This window comes from Coregonus lavaretus, assembly GCF_964263955.1.
Source record: "Coregonus lavaretus genome assembly, contig: HAP1_SCAFFOLD_637, whole genome shotgun sequence".
NCBI lineage: Eukaryota > Metazoa > Chordata > Actinopteri > Salmoniformes > Salmonidae > Coregonus > Coregonus lavaretus.
The window spans coordinates 44,530-70,537 of record NW_028166336.1 but is presented as its reverse complement, the minus strand read 5'-3'; the positions used below and the strand labels follow the sequence as shown (position 1 = coordinate 70,537).

General features: G+C 44.1%; 1 protein-coding gene and 1 long non-coding RNA gene across 3 annotated transcripts; one reads left to right on the top strand and one right to left on the bottom strand.

The window, feature by feature from the left end:
- Positions 1-21: 21 nt before the first annotated feature.
- Positions 22-1,791, bottom strand: LOC311114864. The gene is made up of 3 exons (XR_014611163.1): positions 1,343-1,791; positions 1,088-1,172; positions 22-675 (listed from the first exon to the last, which is right to left on the bottom strand). It is a non-coding gene; the product is annotated as an uncharacterized lncRNA (long non-coding RNA).
- LOC311114863 (androgen receptor-like) lies at positions 1,469-21,777 on the top strand. Of its 2 annotated transcripts, none has more exons than XM_084190091.1 (9): positions 1,469-2,489; positions 6,916-7,055; positions 7,767-7,883; positions 12,899-13,033; positions 13,174-13,383; positions 16,524-16,668; positions 17,514-17,644; positions 17,736-17,887; positions 20,490-21,777. In XM_084190091.1, the coding sequence occupies exons 1-9, from the start codon at positions 1,630-1,632 to the stop codon at positions 20,655-20,657; spliced, it is 2,058 nt and encodes a 685-aa protein (XP_084046217.1). In that variant the 5' UTR covers positions 1,469-1,629; the 3' UTR covers positions 20,658-21,777. The 2 variants fall into 2 exon arrangements, with proteins under 2 accessions (XP_084046217.1, XP_084046218.1); XM_084190092.1 differs by lacking the exon at positions 1,469-2,489 and adding an exon at positions 2,747-2,809.
- Positions 21,778-26,008: the final 4,231 nt, after the last annotated feature.

The following is a 26,008-nucleotide window of genomic DNA, read 5'->3' as shown; positions in this document are numbered from 1 at the left end:
GGATGACAAAAGGCAGAGAATACCGTTAACAGGGAATTTATTCCTTCGCACGGTAAGTTTGGGGAAAAGGGGCTGGACGGAACCAAAGCAAAGAAAGTAAATATCAAAGCCCCCTCTCCTACCTTACCTGCCTACCCACTACTTACTTAACTAGCACCACCTGGTGCACTAACCAAAATACAGGGGATGGTCCGCCCAGGTCTTTCCTAGTGTGCATAGACAGTTAACTTCTATGGGTAATGTATGCCCGCGGGCCTCTTGCCTAAGCACTCCCTAGGTGCCTTCCCCTTCCCCCCTTGGGAACAAATGAAACAAAATAACACAAACTGGTTCACAACAAAACCTGAGAAAAAAAACTAACTCAGGACATTAAAGAAACTCTCTGAACAACAAACTAACACAAAACATTACAATCAGCTCTCACAGCAACAACTACACAGTACATACCAAATGTCTTAGCAACAACCAACATGCTATAACTCTCAGTCATTAGCCCCCTCTCTCATCTCTGGTTCCCCCCCTTCTGAGCAACAGAACTGGGGCTTATATATAGCTTCAGAAGGAGTTGGTAATTGGAGACAGCTGCGTCCTGACGAGGGCGCAGGGTCAGCTCTCCAATCATCAATGTTCATTGACCAATCAGCTGCTTGTTGGGGAATTTCAGGAACCCATTTCCTGAAATACATACATGAAAATACACAACCCACAACACAGAAACTGGGGAAAGTAACAATAAGGAAAATAAGTTATGTTGCAAGATAACAATCTCGTTTGCAACAGGAACTAAGCCTGCAGGTGCCTGCAGTAGGTACCTGCAAAGCGCCTATTTAAAAAATTAAATGATTGACCCATTTACACTCAATCAAATGTTTGGTAACACTTTACTACAAACCTCTATCATAAGGCATGATATAGGCTACATACGTTCATAATGCTGTCATAACAGGTGCCATATAATTGTTGATGTCATCTTATGATAACTGACATTATGCTGTCATAACACAAACTGAACAACGGATGTGCCATAGATCTCAATCACTTTTTGTAAACAGGAGTGTCTGTGTGTCAGAAAAAACTGACAACTCACCTGTTGTTGTGTTTTTTCATTGGAGGAGGAGGAGGATTGGAGGAGGAGGAAGAGGAGGAGGAGGAGCACACAATGTCTGTTTTGACTGTGAGATAAGACGAACCAGGAACAGCACTCCTCAGTCTCTACAACTTCACTTAAAATATATTTTAAATACTTTACAGTCAGAATAGCAACAGTCAAATAAGTAACTTATAGATTTAGAGCGATATGTTATAAACAGACAATAATAACACGGTAAAGAATACACCTTACCCTACTCGAGTCACAACTTGGACACGTGCCAGCCATTCCTTTCGTGAGGTCACACAGAATGAGCTAAACGCGGAGGCGTCGATGTGATGTGTTGTTCATGTAGGCTCCCGTGGTTCATCTTGAAGTGGTTATAGGTGGTGGCCCGACATAACGACATAGAAGGAGTCTCCGGTTACACGGAAAACATTTAGTAGCTCCTTGTGTTTTAGGCCTACTGTGAAAAACGGAGACCTGGAGATCACGTATTTTTTGGAACATTGCACGACTGGGAAGGGATCAAAACAACAATGCAGAGTGGCACCAATATATCAGAGACAGCCAATGAGTTATGTAACGCGGTGTCTGTGTCTTTAGGTTTGAGTTCGCAGTTAAACGAGATAGCGGATAATGGACGGAGCGATACTGCCTTCTCTGCAGACAGCCGCCCAAATTACGGAAAACGTTTCTCTGTCTCGGAGGAGTCATCTCCAGAGTTTGGAGCAGGCGCAAATATGACCTCAGAGTTAACCAACCAGATGCCGAGGAAAACGATAATTAAATCAAATGATCTCGGGCCATCGTTCGAAGTAAATGAAGACATTAGTGGACTAAATGATGTGGGTTTTTTACAGACACTGGAGCGCGAAAGGGACAGCGAATGGAAGGTGACAAGGCCTATGCACGAGTTGGAGATGGCCCGAGGTCTCCGTAAAAACTCGGACATATTCGTGAATCTGGATAACGCTAACGCACTCTCCATGCCCTTTCAGTTTGACGAACTGTTACCGTTAAGTTTTCCATTCCGTAAAGACTCCCCAACCCCGTTATTCGGTAGGGACTTTCCGGACCCATTGACCGTCAATAACCTCATCCAAAGCAGACGTAACAAAACCGAACCAGGGCACGAGGGACCCTGTCCGGTGGCGGGTGGATCTTGGTTCTGTAAATATTGTGACAACGGAAATTGCATGTCTTGTGGAGCACGTAAACCCTGTCCCCCTGGGGTTAACTATCAGGACTATGACTCTGGGATGCCACAGAACGGTCATGTCCAGGAGCAAAGTTACCAAAGTGTAATGATGATGCATGAAATGGGTCTTCAGCAAGTGTATCACTCCGCTATCAAGAAGGAGAGTTCTGGATGGATGGGTGCTGACTCAAGCTTGAGGTAGATATACTCTTTATAAGACATTTCATTTCAATTGTTTCTTTGTTTGTTTCACATAAGACCAAGCAGACCAGAGGCAAATCAATGTAGCTTCTCTAACTATGTCATCATAACAAAACAACAGTAATATCAGATGTTATAATCTGTCAAATTCAATAACAGTTAGGCCACCGAATGGCACCGTATGCCTTATGGGCCCTGCCATTTGAGATGCAGCCATTTTAAATCCATTTTAACAGGTGACCCAATTCCCTGCACCAGCTGCTACAGGGTCTCACTACAATATACCCATGCTGGAGAGGACAGACTGCAAGTGATAGGTTATTGCCACTTTTATTTTTTATTTTTTTATTTCACCTTTATTTAACCAGGTAAGCCAGTTGAGAACAGGTTCTCATTTACAACTGCGACCTGGCCAAGATAAAGCAAAGCAGTGCGATAAAAACAACACAGAGTTACATATGGGGTAAAAAACATAAAGTCAAAAATACAACAGAAAATATATATATACAGTGTGTGCAAATGTAGCAAGTTATGGAGGTAAGGCAATAAATAGGCTATAGTGCAAAATAATTACAATAGTATTAACACTGGAATGCTAGATGTGCAAGAGATTATGTGCAAATAGAGATACTGGGGTGCAAAAGAGCAAAATAAATAACAATATAGGGATGAGGTAGTTGGGTGGGCTAATTTCAGATGGGCTGTGTACAGGTGCAGTGATCAGTAAGGTGCTCTGACAACTGATGCTTAAAGTTATTGAGGGAGATAAGAGTCTCCAGCTTCAGAGATTTTTGCAATTCGTTCCAGTCATTGGCAGCAGAGAACTGGAAGGAATGGCGGCCAAAGGAGGTGTTGGCTTTGGGAATGACCAGTGAGATATACCTGCTGGAGCGCAGACTACGGGTGGGTGCTGCTATGGTGACCAATGAGCTAAGATAAGGCGGGGATTTGCCTAGCAGTGATTTATAGATGGCCTGGAGCCAGTGGGTTTGACGACGAACATGTAGTGAGGACCAGCCAACAAGAGCGTACAGGTCACAGTGGTGGGTAGTGTATGGGGCTTTGGAGACAAAACGGATGGCACTGTGATAGACTACATCCAATTTGCTGAGTAGAGTGTTGGAGGCTATTTTGTAAATGACATCGCCGAAGTCAAGGATCGGTAGGATAGTCAGTTTTACGAGGGCATGTTTGGCAGCATGAGTGAAGGAGGCTTTGTTGCGAAATAGGAAGCCGATTCTAGATTTAACTTTGGATTGGAGATTCTTTATGTGAGTCTGGAAGTTGAGTTTACAGTCTAACCAGACACCTAGGTATTTGTAGTTGTCCACATACTCTAGGTCAGACCCGTCGAGAGTGGTGATTCTAGTCGGGTGGGCGGGTGCCAGCAGCGTTCGATTGAAAAGCATGCATTTAGTTTTACTAGTGTTTAAGAGTAGTTGGAGGCTACTGAAGGATTGTTGTATGGCATTGAAGCTCGTTTGGAGGTTTGTTAACACAGTGTCCAATGAAGGGCCAGATGTATACAAAATGGTGTCGTCTGCGTAGAGGTGGATCTGAGAGTCACCAGCAGCAAGAGCGACATCATTGATATACACGGAGAAAAGTGTCGGCCCAAGAATTGAACCCTGTGGCACCCCCATAGAGACTGCCATAGGTCCAGACAACAGGCCCTCCGATTTGACACACTGAACTCTATCTGAGAAGTAGTTGGTGAACCAGGCGAGGCAGTCATTTGAGAAACCAAGGCTATTTAGTCTGCCAATAAGAATGCGGTGGTTGACAGAGTCGACAGCCTTGGCCAGGTCGATGAAGACGGCTGCACAGTACTGTCTATTATCAATCGTGGTTATAATATCGTTTAGGACCTTGAGCGTGGCTGAAGTGCACCCATGACCAGCTCGGAAACCGGATTGCATAGCGGAGAAGGTACGGTGGTATTCGAAATGGTCGGTGATCTGTTTGTTAACTTGGCTTTCAAATACTTTCGAAAGGCAGGGCAGGATGGATATAGGTCTGTAGCAGTTTGGATCTAGAGTGTCACCCCCTTTGAAGAGGGGGATGACCGCGGCAGCTTTCCAATCTCTGGGGATCTCAGACGTTATGAAAGAGAGGTTGAACAGACTAGTAATAGGGGTTGCGACAATTTCGGCGGCTAGTTTTAGAAAGAAAGGGTCCAGATTGTCTAGCCCAGCTGATTTGTAGGGGTCCAGATTTTGCAGCGCTTTCAAAACATCAGCTGTCTGAATTTGTGTGAAGGAGAAGCGGGGGGGGCATGGGCAAGTTGCAGCAGAGGGTGCAGAGTTGGTGGCCGGGGTAGTGGTAGCCAGATGGAAGGCATGGCCAGCTGTAGCAAAATGCTTGTTGAAATTCTCGATTATTGTAGATTTATCGGTGGTGATAGTGTTTCCTAGCCTCAGTGCAGTGGGCAGCTGGGAGGAAGTGCTCTTATTCTCCATGGACTTTACAGTGTCCCAAAACTTTTTGGAGTTAGTGCTACAGGATGCAAATTTCTGTTTGAAAAAGTTAGCCTTTGCTTTCCTGACTGCTTGTGTATATTGGTTCCTAACTTCCCTGAAAAGTTGCATATCGCGGGGGCTATTTGATGCTAATGCTGTACGCCACAGGATGTTTTTGTGCTGGTCAAGGGCAGTCAAGTCTGAGGAGAACCAGGGGCTATATCGGTTCTTAGTTCTGTATTTTTTGAATGGGGCATGTTTATTTAAGATTGAGAGGAAATTACTTTTAAGGAACAACCAGGCATCCTCTACTGACGGAATGAGATCTATATCCATCCAGGATACCTGGGCCAGGTCAATTAGGAAGGCCTGCTCGCTAAAGTGTTTTAGGGAGCGTTTGACAGTGATGAGGGGTGGTCGTTTGACCGCGGACCCGTTACGGACGCAGGCAATAAGGCAGTGATCGCTGAGATCCTGGTTGAAGACAGCTGAGGTGTATTTAGAGGGTATGTTAGTCAGGATGATATATATGAGGGTACCCATGTTTACGGATTTAGGGTTGTACCTGGTAGGTTCGTTGATAATTTGCGTGAGGTTGAGGGCATCTAGCTTGGATTGTAGGATGGCTGGGGTATTAAGCATATCCCAATTTAGGTCACCAAGCAGTACAAACTCTGAGGATAAATGGGGGTCCTTTCCAGCATGGCCGTCTAGTGACTACTACACACCAGTGTGTCTGGTCCTGACACAACTGTTTACATCCCTAACCAGTGTTTATTGAAGGAGTATCGGAGTAATAGGCTTACAGTCCGCTACCTGCTGACCTTCAACTAACCAGCTGTAATGTATTTAGTCTCAATCCGCCCGGCCCAGTAGGACATTAGGCAACGCTCACCAGTTGAAGATGCACTATGCAGAAGTCGCTCCGCCATTTCCTGGTTGCTAAAATTCTAATAGTTCGCTTAATTTCAGTTAATGTGACAAAACAAGCAAGTATACTGTAGAAAATCATTGTACCGCTGTGAAATAAATTTTCCATAACCAAAAATATTGTATTTTCAGCTGTTTGAAGCTGGTGTACAAAACTGAAAGTAAAACTAAATTTAAGCACAGGAAGCATAGAAATAGCGCACATAGAACATATATACAGATTCTTAGACTTGCTTTCAATGAGAATGACAAATCTATAACTCACATTTCAATGTGAATTTGGTCGGGCCCCCCAAAAGTTACACATTGCAGCATTAATAATAATATCACACGTAATGCCAAGGCTATGGGGTAGGGGGTCAGTCAAAGGTCTAGTAGTGGATATTAATCAAGTTGAATTAATTAACATTCAAGGACCATTTAATTTATAGATAGGTTATTAAAAGTCAAACCAACTTTGCCACGGTCACACACCAGCTGGCTGAAGCTAATTGGCTAAATAATTTGGCTACCTCTTTCCACCTGCAAACACACACGAGATACCCACATCAAACCACTCCCCGAAACCAACTCATGTTTGAATTCAGTCATGGCCACTAGCATTTCTTAATGATCCAAATCTAAAACGAGGCCAAATCAGGAAGTGCAGTCGCCCTTTAAACGGATAGCTGGCTAATTTATAATGTAAAGTTTGTCAGACTTGTCATACCTCAAAAGTAGTGTAAAGTCGATCTGAGCCTGTATTCCACACCATCTGGTAAATAGATTCTGCTGCTAAATTAATTAGAAGGAATCTGCATGACTCAATCCCACATTATTGGGCATGTATGTGCAGATAGACAGGTATAGGCAGGTAGGTGCGTTTCAGATCTGTGTGTGAATGTGGAAGATCTAAAAGAGTGTTAGGTGTGTGTGTATGTATGTACGTTTGTGTGTGTGTGTGTGTGTGTGTGTGTGGTTATATGGTGTATCTGTAAGATCTAAAAGAGTGTTAGGTGTCTGTTTACAGATATGTGTGTATGTGTGTGTTTCAGATGTGAGGATATGTTGCCAGTGAGGGTGTATTTCTCAGACCGGAGGGTGTGTAAGGTATGTGGAGATGAGGCATCAGGCTGTCACTATGGAGCTGTTACCTGTGGGAGCTGCAAGGTGTTCTTCAAGAGGGCCGCAGAGGGTGAGCCACACACACATTCACACACGTTTGTTTTACATTTACATTTTAGTCATTTAGTAGACGCTCTTATCCAGAGCGACTTACAGTTAGTGAATACATTTTTTTTTTTTATACTGGCCCCTGTGGGAATCGAACCGACAACCCTGGCATTGCAAACGCCATGCTCTATCAACTGAGCTACATCCCTGCCGGCCATTCCCTCCCCTACCCTGGACGACGCTGGGCCAATTGTGCGCCGTCCATGAGTCTCCCGGTCACGGCCGGCTGCAACAGAGCCTGGATTCGAACAAGGATCTCTAGTGGCACAGTTAGCACTGCGATGCAGTGCCTTAGACCACTGCGCCACTCAGGAGTATAAATTTAAGCACGGGAAGCATAGAATTCGTATTTTACTATCCTTGTGGGGACCAAACAATTGATTCCCATTCAAAATCCTATTTTCCCTAACCGTAACTCATAAACCTAACCCCTAACCCTAATTGTAACTCTAACCCTAATTGTAACCCTAACCCCTAAGCCTAAAATAGCCTTTTCCCTTGTGGGGAAAATGTCCCCACATCTGAATTGTTCCTTGTTTTACTATCCTTGTGAGGTCCTCACAAGGATAGTAAAACCAAAAACACCCTCGCAGGCGCGCGCACACACACACACATACAGGAAATGGGATACCAAATTCCCCTGTAGCGGCCTTGTTTGTTATTGTGTCCCCAGGTAAGCAGAATCACCTGTGCGCCAGCCGTAACGACTGCACCATCGACAAACTGAGGAGGAAGAACTGTCCTTCCTGTCGTCTCAGCAGATGCTTCCGGTCTGGAATGAGCCTCAAAGGTCACAACTTTTACCATGGCATACATGACTGTTAAATGGAGAGAGGGATAGAAAGAGATAATGAAATAGAGGGGGAGAAGAGGGGAGCAGAGAGGGGAGGGAGGCTACATTTTGGTTTATGAAAAAGCAGGAATCATGACTAGGTCTTTAGGTAGGTTTTAATTGACCATGTTTTTTACCCCTACCTCTTTCAGATATACCAACAGTTGCTATAAAGAAGCAGGCATGGTAAAATAGTGGGACTTTGGTCTATGTATGAGGGACATTTTCTAGAACTTCTTGAGAGGTTCTATAGAGACAATACTGTTGTGTAAATTTGTGAAATGATCACGTCTCGAACTCTACCTCTGGAGGTCATACACAACACTCGTTGCCCCCCCCCCCTCAAAGCAGGGCAGTGTAAACAGATTTGTCTCATTGAGATCAACACTTCTACAGTATAAATAGTAATAGCAGAGCAATGTTTTTGAAACAGCTAAAATGTAATGTATTGATATTTTCCTTATATTTGAGACTTGTTTTATTTAAATTGCAGTACAGCCTGTTACATTCTGAAATTGTCGCAGTTGCTGCCGGCTGCACTAAACCACGTAAAACTATGGAAGTCAATTTTTTTGATAGGCCTACTATATCAATTATTTTAAATATGTAAATCAACATTTTGAGAAACGCAATTCACAAGCATGTGCAGACAATTACATTTTAACTTCAAGACAAAAGCACCAGAGTTACTGCTAGCTAACGCTAACATCTTCATCAAGTAACATTACCGTAACCTATTAAAAATGAATGATTCGCTCGCTAATACGAATATAAAGTACCATTTGTGAATGCTTGTGAATTGTTGCATTATTCAAAAGTGTAATATGGTTTTGTTGTAATAATGAAAGGGTGTAGGTCTGTCAATAAGTACAAATGAAAAGCAGTACACCGCTTTTGTTATGCGTAGCACCCCCTTTCACCCTCAGGACAGCCTCAATTCGTTGGGGCATGGACTCTACAAGGTGACGAAAGCGTTCCACAGGGATGCTGGCCCATGTTGACTCCAATACTTCCCACAGTTGTGTCAAGTTGGCTGGATGTCCTTTGGGTCATGGACGATTCTTGAAACACACAGGAAACTGTTGAGCATGAAAACCCCAGCAGCGTTGCAGTTCTTGACACACTCAAACCGGTGCGCCTGGCACCTAGTACCACAACCTGTTCAAAGGTCCTCTGTAGCTCAACTGGTAGAGCACGGCGCTTGTAACGCCAAGGTAGTGGGTTCGATCCCCGGGACCACCCATACACAAAATGTATGCACGCATGACTATAAGTCGCTTTGGATAAAAGCGTCTGCTAAATGGCTTATTATATTATAAAGGCACTTAAATCTTTTGTCTTGCCCATTCACCCTCTGAATGGCACACATCCATGTCTCAATTGTCTCAAGGCTAAAACATCCTTTAACCTGCCTCCTTCCTGATTGAAGTGGATTTAACAGGTGACATCAATAAGTGATCATAGCTTTGACCTGGATTCACCTGGTCATTCTATGTCATGGAAAGAGGAGATGTACATTCTGTACAAAACATACATACTTTGCAATGCTTAGCCTCGTGGCTAGTGGCTACTGTGACATTCATGGTACTTTTTCGGCTGGTGACATTCCCTTCGCTAATGTGAATTGAAAAGTGTATATATTATGTAAATTGAAATGTCGTACCAATAACTCTATTCAATGAGAATAAAATACTCTTCAGACTTAATACACTATTGATTAAAAAACCGTCGGCTATACACTCGCCCGGACAGTTGCCCTCCTTGAGGAAGGGCAGTGTAAACAGAATTGTCTTGTTGAGTCAACACTCCTGCAGTATAAATGGTAATAGCAGAACAATGATTTTGAAATAGCTGAAATGTATAGACAATTTCCTAATATTTGAGACTTGTTTTATTGAGTTTTTACCTTAAATCGCAGTAACATCCTGTTACATTCAGAAATTGTCGCAGTATCTGCCGGCTGCACTGAGCCACTTAAAACTATGGAAGCTCATCCCCACCACCAAAAACATGTCAAATGTAGATCATACAAATAGGATAATTATGTTTTTTTCATTTGTAGCCTGTGTTGCCAACTTTGTCGCTATATATAGCGAATTTTCAGACCCCTCCAGCGACTTCCATTGGTAGAAGATTCGAGCGACATAATTCAGCTGCTTTTCAGGCTGCCTTTGGGGAGTTTCTATGGTTTTGATAGCATGTAGCGACTTTTCCCCACTCAATTCTGCCACATACGAGAGTGGGATAAACTGTCTGCAACAGAAGTCACAGCAACGGTGCACACACAGGCAGAGAAGCACCAGGGGAGGGGGTGTGCTGCGGGAGGGGCGAAAACGTTATGTCGGGGACCGCAGCTGTGACGCAGCAAGGCAAAATGGTGCTGTGACGTCGTCGCGGCAACAGCAACACGTAATCTAGCGACAAATCAAGGGGCCAATAGCAGATCTCACTGAAAAATAGTTGACAACACTGTTTAACATTGTGAAGTGATTTCAGATGTGGCACCACAGGTCCCAGAGTGGTGGGGGAGAAATTGTTTTCCTGGGGCTTAGAGTTTTTCCTGATCTGGTAGTAGGCTAACCTAAAGGGTACTACACAGAATACGCAAACGGCGCCGACGTAGCGCAGTGTCGCAACGTCGTTACAAAAGGGGCGGCTTGTTGTGCGCTCAGAAATTCGACGTACCCCATGCCACATGAAAATTGTAACGTGCCGTATCATCCCTTCTGTAGCCGTGGGGGCAGTGTTGTGTAAGCAATGAAGCTTGCTTGGTTCCTTGATCTGATCTACAGTATAGGCTATAGGCTATGCATCAAAGAAGCCTATTTTGCATTGATAAGCAAATATAATCACTAGTTATTACTTCTAAACAAAATACCTTTTTGGGTGGATTCTAATAAGGCTACAATGTTGTTTGGTTTATTGTTTGAACAGTAGCTTAGAATACAGGCTATTGTGAAATGGTAGAAATGCTGTAGCCAACTGTAGTCATCTAGCGTTCTTCTCCTTGACCAAAACATGACATTCTGTGTTTTTTTTTTTACATGCAAATAAAATCCCACTCCACCCACATGCACACACGTAGATCAACGGAGTGGAGCTTGTAGTAACCTTAACCAACTCCGACCCTAGTTGTAGTGAATGACATAAATCAGCTGTAAAAAAACAGTTTTATATGAACGATGATGGGGCCAGATTATTATTCTAATCAGGTCATAAGGTTTAAACAAAAACAAAACTCCTGGGAAAACACCTGGGCCTAGGAAGGATGAAAACATGAAAACCCTTTACACAGAGACAACAACTGCAAATGTTTTTTTTTGTTTTTAGCAGGGCTGAGCTCGCTGTATGCAGGGTTGCAAGGTATAGGCCTTTGCATCTGTAATTAGAAAGATACTCATACAGTATGTCATCACTATTGTGTTGATTGATCAATTAAAGTCAAGATTTTTGGATTAAAAAGGCCTAGCCTAGCCACCCGAAGTTTAATCACATTCACATTTTCTCAGAACACAAATAAATTGGCCTATTTTAGGCTATAAAAACATGATGTTATGTTTCCCCTGGCCCAGATGGGATCAGAGCGCATAGGCTGCTCTAGGCTACCTGGATCTGTACTTATCTATTTCATAATTATTTTTTTAATTAATTTTTTTATCAGATATGATGCTTTTTACCACAATTTCCACAAAATGCTCATTACTGCAACTATCCAAAAGAGTAGTAAACTAATCAATTGCTAATATTTTTTGAAAATGCCTGAGTTAAAAATAACACTGAAAATAAAAATATACAAAATTAAATTATAATAAAATTAAATCTGACTTTTTCCCAATTTGAGCTTTTTAGCCATTTGGGTAATGAGAAGGCCAAGTGGGGTAAAGGGGGTGTTGGAGAATAAGAACCTCATTCTGAAGGCATATCAGCGAAAACATTAACTTCTACTACTCCTCTACATGATGCATCATGGGTGAATAAAACTTTATTCAAGGAGATTTTACAGGAACTTGAAAAAGTGTTACAGTAATAAGACACATGTCCACAGACACTGTGTTTGTACGTAATAAATATTATAGTTTAATGTAAACTTCAACTAGTATACAATATTTATGATTTATGAACAAATTGCAGCAACATATTCTGTGTTTTATTCAAATCACAATTTTATAAAATGACCCAATAATTTAATCCGGACACATTTCGGTAATGAGAATTTTTAAAAATTTACCAAATTCAGGTGAAAATGTAAAATGTATTTAAAATAAGACACTTGGCCAAAAACTAGACATCTTAGTCCTCAGAATGATAGTTGATTTTTGCAGATGCATCATGGTTTTGTAACTCAATTTGCTACAGACATGTTTAAAACTGGTTTCATGACAATCATCCACCTGCAGCTGTGGTTGTTATCAGTAGGCTACAGTTGTTCAGATTGAAGCACAGACTAATTGTGCACGTTGACAAATCATGAGGCATTTATTTTTTATTTTTTGTTGGCAGGGATGAGCTTCCAAATAAAAATAGCTCATTGCAGTGAATTCACTTACTGTATACCCACATTTTCAGTCACAATTTGCTTTTATCACATGTAATGATGTGCATGATATAGATAAAAATGAAGCCTTTTGTATTTTTATATTTGTAATCGTTCGTTTTTGATAGGCTTACAGTACTTGATGAAGACATGCTGTTATAGCAACTCTGGGCTTTTGTCTTGAAGCTAAAATGTAATGAGTGTAGCCTACAGACGAGAAGATCAACCTTTTAATTGTCTGCACATACAGTGCATTCGGAAGGTATTCAGACCCCTTGACGTTTTCCACATTTTGTTACATTACAGCCTTATACTAAAATTGAATGTGAATGGAAAAGTAGAATTCTCTTTCGCCACCCCTCTCCTCAGACGCCTTCATATCTCGTAGTGGTAATAGGGCCTTTCTCTCTGTCCTACTTCTGTGTGTGGTGCATTTCAGGCCGGAAGCTGAGGGGAGCTGGCCTGCTGAAAGGAGGAGTGGAGGGGGGAACACAAGCACCCGGCAGAGAGAGGGAAGGAGAGAGGACTGGGGGGAGAGAGTTAGCCACCATTTCCCCACAGGCTCAATGTGAGGGTACTGTATGCAATTTTTTCAAGTGAGCCCTGACAAAGAAAGCAGTTACAACTCAATTCAGAATTTACCCCAACCCTGGGGTAGAACATATTCAGTCTCAACTCATCTCGCCTTGTCTCATCTCATATCCCTTTCTGCAGGCTATGCTGCCTCGCAGGCTCACGCTCTTGGCCCCTCCCCCAGCCTGCACCCCTCCCTCCTCAATGTCCTGAGTTCCATCGAGCCAGGAATGGTCAACGCAGGCCATGACACCTCCCAGCCAGACTGTTTCGCCTCGCTACTGTCCAGTCTCAACGAGCTGGGAGAGAGACAACTGGTGTCTGTGGTGAACTGGGCTAAAGCCATGCCAGGTAAACCACTCTTCCTGTATCCTACTGTTATCTCACCACTACATGGTACCAACCCTCTAACTCTGTATCCTACTGTTATCTATCCTGAGTGGATCCTGCTCTATCCTGAGTGGCGCAGTGGTCTAAGGCACTGCATCGCAGTGCTAACTGTGCCACTAGAGATCCTGGTTCAAATCCAGGCTCTGTCGCAGCCGGCCGCGACCGGGAGACTCATGGGCGGCGCACAATTGGCCCAGCGTCGTCCAGGGTAGGGGAGGGAATGGCCGGCAGGGATGTAGCTCAGTTGATAGAGTATGGCGTTTGCAACGCCAGGGTTGTGGGTTTGATTCCCACGGGGGGGGGGGGGGGGCAGTATAAAAAATAAATAAAATAATATGTATTCACTAACTGTAAGTCGCTCTGGATAAGAGCGTCTGCTAAATGACAAAAAAATGTAAAATGTAAATGTAAATCTAACCACTACATGGTACCAACCCTCTAACCCTGTATCCTACTGTTATCTAACCACTACATGGTACCAACCCTCTAACCCTGTATCCTACTGTTATCTAACCACTACATGGTTCTAACTCTGTATCCTACTGTTATCTAACCACTACATGGTACCAACCCTCTAACTCTGTATCCTACTGTTATCTAACCACTACATGGTACCAACCCTCTAACTCTGTATCCTACTGTTATCTAACCACTACATGGTACCAACCCTCTAACTCTGTATCCTACTGTTATCTAACCACTACATGGTACCAACCCTCTAACTCTGTATCCTACTGTTATCTAACCACTACATGGTACCAACCCTCTAACCCTGTATCCTACTGTTATCTAACCACTACATGGTACCAACCCTCTAACCCTGTATCCTACTGTTATCTAACCACTACATGGTACCAACCCTCTAACTCTGTATCCTACTGTTATCTAACCACTACATGGTACCAACCCTCTAACCTACTGTTATCTAACCACTACATGGTACCAACCCTCTAACCCTGTATCCTACTGTTATCTAACCACTACATGGTACCAACCCTCTAACCCTGTATCCTACTGTTATCTAACCACTACATGGTACCAACCCTCTAACTCTGTATCCTACTGTTATCTAACCACTACATGGTACCAACCCTCTAACCCTGTATCCTACTGTTATCTAACCACTACATGGTACCAACCCTCTAACTCTGTATCCTACTGTTATCTAACCACTACATGGTACCAACCCTCTAACCCTGTATCCTACTGTTATCTAACCACTACATGGTACCAACCCTCTAACTCTGTATCCTACTGTTATCTAACCACTACATGGTACCAACCCTCTAACCCTGTATCCTACTGTTATCTAACCACTACATGGTACCAACCCTCTAACTCTGTATCCTACTGTTATCTAACCACTACATGGTACCAACCCTCTAACCCTGTATCCTACTGTTATCTAACCACTACATGGTACCAACCCTCTAACTCTGTATCCTACTGTTATCTAACCACTACATGGTACCAACCCTCTAACCCTGTATCCTACTGTTATCTAACCACTACATGGTACCAACCCTCTAACTCTGTATCCTACTGTTATCTAACCACTACATGGTACCAACCCTCTAACCCTGTATCCTACTGTTATCTAACCACTACATGGTACCAACCCTCTAACTCTGTATCCTACTGTTATCTAACCACTACATGGAACCAACCCTCTAACCCTGTATTTTTTTACATTTTACGTCATTTAGCAGACGATCTTATCCAGAGCGACTTACATTTTTTAAATTTATTTTTCATACCCCCGTGGGAATCGAACCCACAAACCTGGCGTTGCAAACGCCATGCTCTACCAACTGAGCTACATCCCTGCCGGCCATTCCCTCCCCTACCCTAGACGACGCTGGGCCAATTGTGCGCCGCCCCATTGGTCTCCCGGTCACGGCCGGCTACGACAGAGCCTGGATCCTACTGTTATCTAACCACTACATGGAACCAACCCTCTAACTCTGTATCCTACTGTTATCTAACCACTACATGGTACCAACCCTCTAACTCTGTATCCTACTGTTATCTAACCACTACATGGTACCAACCCTCTAACCCTGTATCCTACTGTTATCTAACCACTACATGGTACCAACCCTCTAACTCTGTATCCTACTGTTATCTAACCACTACATGGTACCAACCCTCTAACTCTGTATCCTACTGTTATCTAACCACTACATGGTACCAACCCTCTAACTCTGTATCCTACTGTTATCTAACCACTACATGGTACCAACCCTCTAACTCTGTATCCTACTGTTATCTAATCACTACATGGTACCAACCCTCTAACCCTGTATCCTACTGTTATCTAACCACTACATGGTACCAACCCTCTAACTCTGTATCCTACTGTTATCTAACCACTACATGGTACCAACCCTCTAACTCTGTATCCTACTGTTATCTAACCACTACATGGAACCAACCCTCTAACTCTGTATCCTACTGTTATCTAACCACTACATGGTACCAACCCTCTAACTCTGTATCCTACTGTTATCTAACCACTACATGGTACCAACCCTCTAACTCTGTATCCTACTGTTATCTAACCACTACATGGTACCAACCCTCTAACCCTGTATCCTACTGTTATCTAACCACTACATGGTACCAACCCTCTAACTCTGTATCCTACTGTTATCTAACCACTACATGGTACCAACCCTCTAACTCTGTATCCTACTGTTATCTAACCACTACATGGTACCAACCCTCTAACTCTGTATCCTACTGTTATCTAACCGCTACATGGTACCAACCCTCTAACTCTGTATCCTACTGTTATCTAACCACTACATGGTACCAACCCTCTAACTCTGTATCCTACTGTTATCTAACCACTACATGGTACCAACCCTCTAACTCTGTATCCTACTGTTATCTAACCACTACATGGTACCAACCCTCTAACTCTGTATCCTACTGTTATCTAACCACTACATGGTACCAACGCTCTAACCCAGGTGTGATAGAGACAGCTGGTCTGTGTATGACTGATACCAGTGCTGTAGCCTCAGTTCTACCTTTTTATTTCCTTCCCACTAGAGGGGGCTATACTCATAACTTGTTTTATTCCCCCTGTACTGTAGGATTCAGGGAGCTGCATGTAGAAGACCAGATGTCAGTGATCCAGTCTTCGTGGCTGGGGTTGATGGTGTTCGCTCTGGGCTGGAGGTCCTACACCAACTCCGATGCCAGAGAGCTCTACTTCGCTCCTGACCTCATCTTCAACGAGTGAGTACAACTATTGTCTTGCTGAATACAATATTGATGACAATCTCTCGCTCTCTCTCTTTCTCTAGACAACAAACAAAAGGGAAATAAACAATCTGAAATGAACAGTAAACATTTCACTCACAAAAGTTTTAAAAATAATATAGACATTTGAAATGTTATATTTAACCAATAAGGCCCGAGGGGGTGTGATATATGGCCAATATACCACGGCTGAGGGCTCTTCTTATCACGACACAACGCGGCGTGCCTGGATACAGCCCTTAGCCATGGTAAATTGGCCATATATAACAAATCCCTGAGGTGCCTTATTGCTATTATAAACTGGTTACCAACGTAATTAGAGCAGTAAAAATAAATGTTTTGTCATACCCGTGGTATACGGTCTGATATACCACGTCTGTCAGCCAATCAGCATTCAGGGCTCGAACCACCCAGTTGATAATATTAGCTATATAACAACACTCTCTCTCTCTCAACTTCTCTCCCTCTTATCCTCCCTCCCTCTCAATTCAATTCATTGGCATGGGAAACATGTTTACATTGGCAATGCAAATGAAATAGACAATACAAAAAAGGAAATGAACAAGGGAAACATTTGTAAACATTACTCACTCACTCACTCTCTCTCTCTTTCTCTCTCTCTCTCTCTCTCTCTCTCTCTCTCTCTCTCTCTCTCTCTCTATATATATATATATATATATATCTTACTCTCACCTTCTCACCCTCTCTCTCTCTCCCTCGCTTTCTCTCCATCTGTCTGTCTGTCTGTCTGTCTGTCTGTCTGTCTGTCTGTCTGTCTGTCTCTCTACCTCTTTACCTCTCTCTCCCCACCCCCACCCCAGTCAGAGGATGCGTGTGTCCAGTATGTATGAACACTGTGTCCAGTTCCGTCTGCTATCCCAGAGGTTCTGTGTGCTCAGAGTCACCCAGGAAGAGTTCCTCTGTATGAAGGCTCTGCTCCTCTTCAGCATCAGTGAGTCACATCACTGACACACTGACACTAAGTGACTGTATCATTATCTGTTTCAATATTTGCTTATTTCTTTGTGTGTGTTGTCTGTTAGTCCCTGTGAAGGGTCTGAGGAATCAGAAGTGTTTTGACGAGCTGAGGTTCTCTTACATCAAGGAGCTGGATCGTCTGGCCAGCCACCATGGAGAAAAACACCACACACAACGTCTGTTCCAGCTCACACAGCTACTGGACTACCTACACCCGGTAATATACACTAACCCTGACCTCTAACCTCTAACCCCTAACCCGTACACAATGCCTGTTCCAGCTAAAACAGCTACTGGACTACCTACGTCCGGTAATATACACTAACCCTGACCTCTAACCTCTAACCCCTAACCCGTACACAATGCCTGTTCCAGCTAAAACAGCTACTGGACTACCTACGTCCGGTAATATACACTAACCCTGACCTCTAACCTCTAACCCCTAACCCGTACACAATGCCTGTTCCAGCTAACACAGCTACTGGACTACCTACACCCGGTAATATACACTAACCCTGACCTCTAACCTCTAACCCCTAACCCGTACACAATGCCTGTTCCAGCTAACACAGCTACTGGACTACCTACACCCGGTAATATACACTAACCCTGACCTCTAACCTCTAACCCCTAACCTGTACACAATGCCTGTTCCAGCTAACACAGCTACTGGACTACCTACACCCGGTAATATACACTAACCCTGACCTCTAACCTCTAACCCCTAACCCGTACACAATGCCTGTTCCAGCTAACACAGCTACTGGACTACCTACACCCGGTAATATACACTAACCCTGACCTCTAACCTCTAACCCCTAACCTGTACACAATGCCTGTTCCAGCTAACACAGCTACTGGACTACGTACGTCCGGTAATATACACTAACCCTGACCTCTAACCTCTAACCCCTAACCCGTACACAATGCCTGTTCCAGCTAACACAGCTACTGGACTACCTACGTCCGGTAATATACACTAACCCTGACCTCTAACCTCTAACCCCTAACCCGTACACAATGCCTGTTCCAGCAGTAATATAATGATAATAATAGATTTAATTAGTATAGCGCTTTTCATTACAGCAAGAATCTCAAAGACGTTCTTAAAACAACAAAACAAAACATTTCAGTTAGCCTATTGACAGTTCTAGCTGGAAGGTCTTCCACGGTCATTCACAGAGGCAGGTGCCAGTCCAACAGGTCACATCCTGTGTCCGACCCACTCTCCTTGTGCGCTTACCTCACCCGTGCCGTCCACGTCTCTTCCGACCGAGGTCCAGATGAAGGGTTGAGGTCCAGATGAAGGGTTGAGGTCCAGAAGAAGGTTTGAGGCCCAGAAGAAGGGTTGAGGTCCAGATGAAGGGTTGAGGCCCAGATGAGTCCTTGCGCTAGCCTACGACTCAACGTCTTTAAGGGACGCGCTCACCGGCCAAGCACATGCACATTCAATGATGTAAGGTCCGATCACTTCTGACGCCAATGTAATGAAACAGGCAGGGAGGGCTGCTCGAACCCTCAACCTTCTGGCCCGAAGCCCAGAGTGTAAAAGCATGCTCTTGTGGATGTCGATATCCGCACTTATAAACCCAGGGTTGCTACAATATATACAATCAAAACTTACTTAGCTAACAAACTAAAAAGTTGATTAAAAAAGATTGTCAAGAACACTTAAAAATTCAAATATGTACAGTATTTACAGAGCTCTCTGCCTAGGCGACCTCACTGCGCCATGGCAACCACAGAACTGACATATCCCTGACCTCTAACCTTAACCCGTACACAACACCTGTTCCAGTTAACCCAGCTACTGTACTACCGTCACCTGGTAATATAGACCTACTACCCCTAACCACTGACCTCTAACCTTAACCCGTACACAACACCTGTTCCAGTTAACCCAGCTACTGTACTACCGTCACCTGGTAATATAGACCTACTACCCCTAACCCCTGACCTCTAACCTTAACCCGTACACAACACCTGTTCCAGTTAACCCAGCTACTGTACTACCGTCACCTGGTAATATAGACCTACTACCCAGGGCCAGCCTAGCTTTTTGGGGGCCCTAAGCGTGATTTGGTTTGGGGGCCGCCCACTTCGTGGGTAAAACATTTGAGTGGCCCCCCTCTTGAGGGTGGAGAGAAAAATATGTATGTTTAAAAGTTAACTTCCTGCAATTCTACGCATTTTGCCAGGTGGCGTAATTTTCTGGGGGGGTTTTAAATAAAAATTTCTGCAATTCTACACATTTTGCCATGGGGTGGAGAGAAAATTGTGTAGTTTTTAAAACAAATTTCATGCAATTCTACAAATTTTGCCATTGGGCCAAGAGAAGAAATAACAGTTTTAAAGCGAATTTCCTGCAATTGGACACATTTTGCCCTGACTTATGCCATGCACATATGATGTCTGAGTGAGAGTGACTAACAAAATAAAATGGGGCCCCCTGGAGGTCAGGACCCCTGGGCACATGCCCTGCGTGCCTGGTCAGTAGTCGGCCATGATTACTACAAGGTGTAGATAGCTGGCTAGGCTAACTTAACAATTATTTATTTTTTAGCTGACACGGGCTAATTGAGTGACTGTCAGTGACTGACATAACAAGAGAAACTACCAAATGTTGAAATTGCATCTTGTGTATTCTACTATTCTAACACTATCCCCAACTGAGTTCCTAAAATATTTTTTGGGGTTGGGGGCCCCCGTAGTGGCCGGGGGCCCTGTTGTCCTGCTACTACCCCTAACCCCTGACCTGTTCAACCCCCCCCCTGCTTTGGTGGTACTGACAGTTGACACTCTCTCTCTCTCTCTCTCAGATTGTGAGGAAGCTGCACCAGTTCACCTATGATCTGTTTATCCAGGCCCAGTCTCTGCCCACCAGAGTCAGCTATCCAGAGATGATCTCTGAGATCGTCAGCGTTCACGTGCCCAAGATGCTCACAGGCATAGTTCAGCCAATCCTCTTTCACAATACACCTTGCTAGAGGGTCATCATATCACAATGCACCTTGATAGAGGGTCATCCTATCACAATGCACCTTGCTAGAGGGTCATCATATCACAATGCACCTTGCTAGAGGATCATCCTATCACAATGCACCTTGCTAGAGGGTCATCATATCACAATGCACCTTGCTAGAGGGTCATCCTATCACAATGCACCTTGCTAGAGGTTCAACCTATCACAATGCACCTTGCTAGAGGGTCATCATATCACAATGGACCTTGCTAGAGGTTCAACCTATCACAATGCACCTTGCTAGAGGTTCAACCTATCACAATGCACCTTGCTAGAGGATCATCATATCACAATGCACCTTGCTAGAGGTTCAACCTATCACAATGCACCTTGCTAGAGGATCATCATATCACAATGCACCTTGCTAGAGGTTCAACCTATCACAATGCACCTTGCTAGAGGATCATCATATCACAATGCACCTTGCTAGAGGTTCAACCTATCACAACGCACCTTGCTAGAGGGTCATCATATCACAATGCACCTTGCTAGAGGGTCATCCTATCACAATGCACCTTGCTAGAGGTTCAACCTATCACAATGCACCTTGCTAGAGGGTCATCATATCACAATGCACCTTGCTAGAGGTTCAACCTATCACAAAACACTATTAGAGGTTCAACCCAGGGCCGGCCCTAGGCATAAGTTATTTTATATTTGATTTTATATTTTTGGAACTCAGTCGGGGTCTCAACTTACTGTTGAGAGTTAAAATAGTAAAATACATAGGTTGAGACCTTTTTGAAAGAGCACAGTTAGAAAGATATGGCATATAGAAGCAAACCAGATGGACATCATGAAAATGATCGGAGAGGTTGAGGGTAGAGGAAGTTCAGGAGTAAAAACAAACAAAATATAATTATTGTAAAATTGACTGTGTCCATAAAATGTATATAGTATGTATAAGCTGGAAGTAGAGGCTTAAGCATTGTTGTTCACTAGTTTACTCCAATTAGGGAAGGGGTGGTGGGGTTGGAAAGTAATAAAAGGAAATATATTTTTTTAAAGGATATGTATGTGTATATGTATGTGTGTGTATATACACTGCTCAAAAAAATAAAGGGAACACTTAAACAACACAATGTAACTCCAAGTCAATCACACTTCTGTGAAATCAAACTGTCCACTTAGGAAGCAACACTGATTGACAATACATTTCACATGCTGTTTGCAAATGGAATAGACAACAGGTGGAAATTATAGGCAATTAGCAAGACACCCCCAATAAAGAAGTGGTTCTGCAGGTGGTGACCACAGACCACTTCTCAGTTCCTATGCTTCCTGGCTGATGTTTTGGTCACTTTTGAATGCTGGCGGTGCTTTCACTCTAGTGGTAGCATGAGACGGAGTCTACAACCCACACAAGTGGCTCAGGTAGTGCAGCTCATCCAGGATGGCACATCAATGCGAGCTGTGGTAAGAAGGTTTGCTGTGTCTGTCAGCGTAGTGTCCAGAGCATGGAGGCGCTACCAGGAGACAGGCCAGTATATCAGGAGACGTGGAAGAGGCCGTAGGAGGGCAACAACCCAGCAGCAGGACTGCTACCTCCGCCTTTGTGCAAGGAGGAGCAGGAGGAGCACTGCCAGAGCCCTGCAAAATGACCTCCAGCAGGCCACAAATGTGCATGTGTCTGCTCAAACGGTCAGAAACAGACTCCATGAGGGTGGTATGAGGGCCCGACGTCCACAGGTGGGGGTTGTGCTTACAGCCCAACACTGCAGGACGTTTGGCATTTGCCAGAGAACACCAAGATTGGCAAATTCGCCACTGGCGCCCTGTGCTCTTCACAGATGAAAGCAGGTTCACACTGAGCACATGTGACAGACGTGACAGAGTCTGGAGACGCCGTGGAGAACGTTCTGCTGCCTGCAACATCCTCCAGCATGACCGGTTTGGCGGTGGGTCAGTCATGGTGTGGGGTGGCATTTCTTAGGGGGGCCGCACAGCCCTCCATGTGCTCGCCAGAGGTAGCCTGACTGCCATTAGATACCGAGATGAGATCCTCAGACCCCTTGGGAGACCATATGCTGGTGCGGTTGGCCCTTGGTTCCTCCTAATGCAAGACAAAGCTAGACCTCATGTGGCTGGAGTGTGTCAGCAGTTCCTGCAAGAGGAAGGCATTGATGCTATGGACTGGCCCGCCCGTTCCCCAGACCTGAATCCAATTGAGCACATCTGGGACATCATGTCTCGCTCCATCCACCAACGCCACGTTGCACCACAGACTGTCCAGGAGTTGGCGGATGCTTTAGTCCAGGTCTGGGAGGAGATCCCTCAGGAGACCATCCACCACCTCATCAGGAACATGCCCAGGCGTTGTAGGGAGGTCATACAGGCACGTGGAGGCCACACACACTACTGAGCCTAATTTTGACTTGTTTTAAGGACATTACATCAAAGTTGGATCAGCCTGTAGTGTGGTTTTCCACTTTAATTTTGAGGGTGACTCCAAATCCAGACCTCCATGGGTTGATACATTTGATTTCCATTGATCATTTTTGTGTGATTTTGTTGTCAGCACATTCAACTATGTAAAGGAGAGATTTATGTAAAGATTATTTCATTCATTCAGATCTAGGATGTGTTGTTTAAGTGTTCCCTTTATTTTTTTGAGCAGACTATGTGGTCAACTATGACAGACAAATTGAGAGAAAAAACCCCCAGAAAATCACATTGTAGGATTTTTAATGAATTTATTTGCAAATTATGGTGGAAAATAAGTATTTGGTCACCTACAAACAAGCAAGATTTCTGGCTCTCACAGACCTGTAACTTCTTCTTTAAGAGGCTCCTCTGTCCTCCACTCGTTACCTGTATTAATGGCACCTGTTTGAACTTGTTATCAGTATAAAAGACACCTGTCCACAACCTCAAACAGTCACACTCCAAACTCCACTATGGCCAAGACCAAAGAGCTGTCAAAGGACACCAGAAACAAAATTGTAGACCTGCACCAGGCTGGGAAGACTGAATCTGCAATAGGTAAGCAGCTTGGTTTGAAGAAATCAACTGTGGGAGCAATTATTAGGAAATGGAAGACATACAAGACCACTGATAATCTCCCTCGATCTGGGGCTCCACGCAAGATCTCACCCCGTGGGGTCAAAATGATCACAAGAACGGTGAGCAAAAATCCCAGAACCACACGGGGGGACCTAGTGAATGACCTGCAGAGAGCTGGGACCAAAGTAACAAAGCCTACCATCAGTAACACACTACGCCGCCAGGGACTCAAATCCTGCAGTGCCAGACGTGTCCCCCTGCTTAAGCCAGTACATGTCCAGGCCCGTCTGAAGTTTGCTAGAGTGCATTTGGATGATCCAGAAGAGGATTGGGAGAATGTCATATGGTCAGATGAAACCAAAATATTACTTTTTGGTAAAAACTCAACTCGTCGTGTTTGGAGGACAAAGAATGCTGAGTTGCATCCAAAGAACACCATACCTACTGTGAAGCATGGGGGTGGAAACATCATGCTTTGGGGCTGTTTTTCTGCAAAGGGACCAGGACGACTGATCCGTGTAAAGGAAAGAATGAATTGGGCCATGTATCGTGAGATTTTTAGTGAAAACCTCCTTCCATCAGCAAGGGCATTGAAGATGAAACGTGGCTGGGTCTTTCAGCATGACAATGATCCCAAACACACCGCCCGGGCAACGAAGGAGTGGCTTCGTAAGAAGCATTTCAAGGTCCTGGAGTGGCCTAGCCAGTCTCCAGATCTCAACCCCATAGAAAATCTTTGGAGGGAGTTGAAAGTCCGTGTTGCCCAGCGACAGCCCCAAAACATCACTGCTCTAGAGGAGATCTGCATGGAGGAATGGGCCAAAATACCAGCAACAGTGTGTGAAAACCTTGTGAAGACTTACAGAAAACGTTTGACCTGTGTCATTGCCAACAAAGGGTATATAACAAAGTATTGAGAAACTTTTGTTATTGACCAAATACTTATTTTCCACCATAATTTGCAAATAAATTCATTAAAAATCCTACAAAGTGATTTTCTGGATTTTTTTTTCTCATTTTGTCTGTCATAGTTGACGTGTACCTATGATGAAAATTACAGGCCTCTCTCATCTTTTTAAGTGGGAGAACTTGCACAATTGGTGGCTGACTAAATACTTTTTACCCCCACAGTGGGGAGAACAAGTATTTGATACACTGCCGATTTTGCAGGTTTTCCTACTTACAAAGCATGTAGAGGTCTGTAATTTTTTTTATCATAGGTACACTTCAACTGTGAGAGACGGAATCTAAAACAAAAATCCAGAAAATCACATTGTATGATTTTTAAGTAATTCATTTGCATTTTATTGCATGACATACGTATTTGATACATCAGAAAAGCAGAACTTAATATTTGGTACAGGAACCTTTTTTTGCAATTACAGAGATCATACGTTTCCGGTAGGTCTTGACCAGGTTTGCACACACTGCAGCAGGGATTTTGGCCCACTCCTCCATACAGACCTTCTCCAGATCCTTCAGGTTTCGGGGCTGTCGCTGGGCAATACGGACTTTCAGCTCCCTCCAAAGATTTTCTATTGGGTTCAGGTCTGGAGACTGGCTAGGCCACTCCAGGACCTTGAGATGCTTCTTACGGAGCCACTCCTTAGTTGCCCTGGCTGTGTGTTTTGGGTCGTTGTCATGCTGGAAGACCCAGCCACGACCCATCTTCAATGCTCTTACTGAGGGAAGGAGGTTGTTGGCCAAGATCTCACGATACATGGCCCCATCCATCCTCCCCTCAATACGGTGCAGTCGTCCTGTCCCCTTTGCAGAAAAGCATCCCCAAAGAATGATGTTTCCACCTCCATGCTTCACGGTTGGGATGGTGTTCTTGGGGTTGTACTCATCCTTCTTCTTCCTCCAAACACGGCGAGTGGAGTTTAGACCAAAAAGCTCTATTTTTGTCTCATCAGACCACATGACCTTCTCCCATTCCTCCTCTGGATCATCCAGATGGTCATTGGCAAACTTCAGACGGACCTGGACATGCGCTGGCTTGAGCAGGGGGACCTTGCGTGCGCTGCGTAGTGTGTTACTAATGGTTTTCTTTGAGACTGTGGTCCCAGCTCTCTTCAGGTCATTGACCAGGTCCTGCCGTGTAGTTCTGGGCTGATCCCTCACCTTCCTCATGATCATTGATGCCCCACGAGGTGAGATCTTGCATGGAGCCCCAGACCGAGGTTGATTGACCGTCATCTTGAACTTCTTCAATTTTCTAAACAGTTGTTGCCTTCTCACGAAGCTGCTTGCCTATTGTCCTGTAGCCCATCCCAGCCTTGTGCAGGTCTACAATTTTATCCCTGATGTCCT

Bases quoted from the DNA above. Each gene is read 5' to 3' on its own strand.
- LOC311114863 (XM_084190091.1), top strand. From the start codon at position 1,630: ATGCAGAGTGGCACCAATATATCAGAGACAGCCAATGAGTTATGTAAC. The intron at 2,490-6,915 runs GTAGATATACTC...TGTGTGTTTCAG, and splicing joins GGTGCTGACTCAAGCTTGAG to ATGTGAGGATATGTTGCCAG. The intron at 7,884-12,898 runs GTCACAACTTTT...GGTGCATTTCAG, and splicing joins GTCTGGAATGAGCCTCAAAG to GCCGGAAGCTGAGGGGAGCT.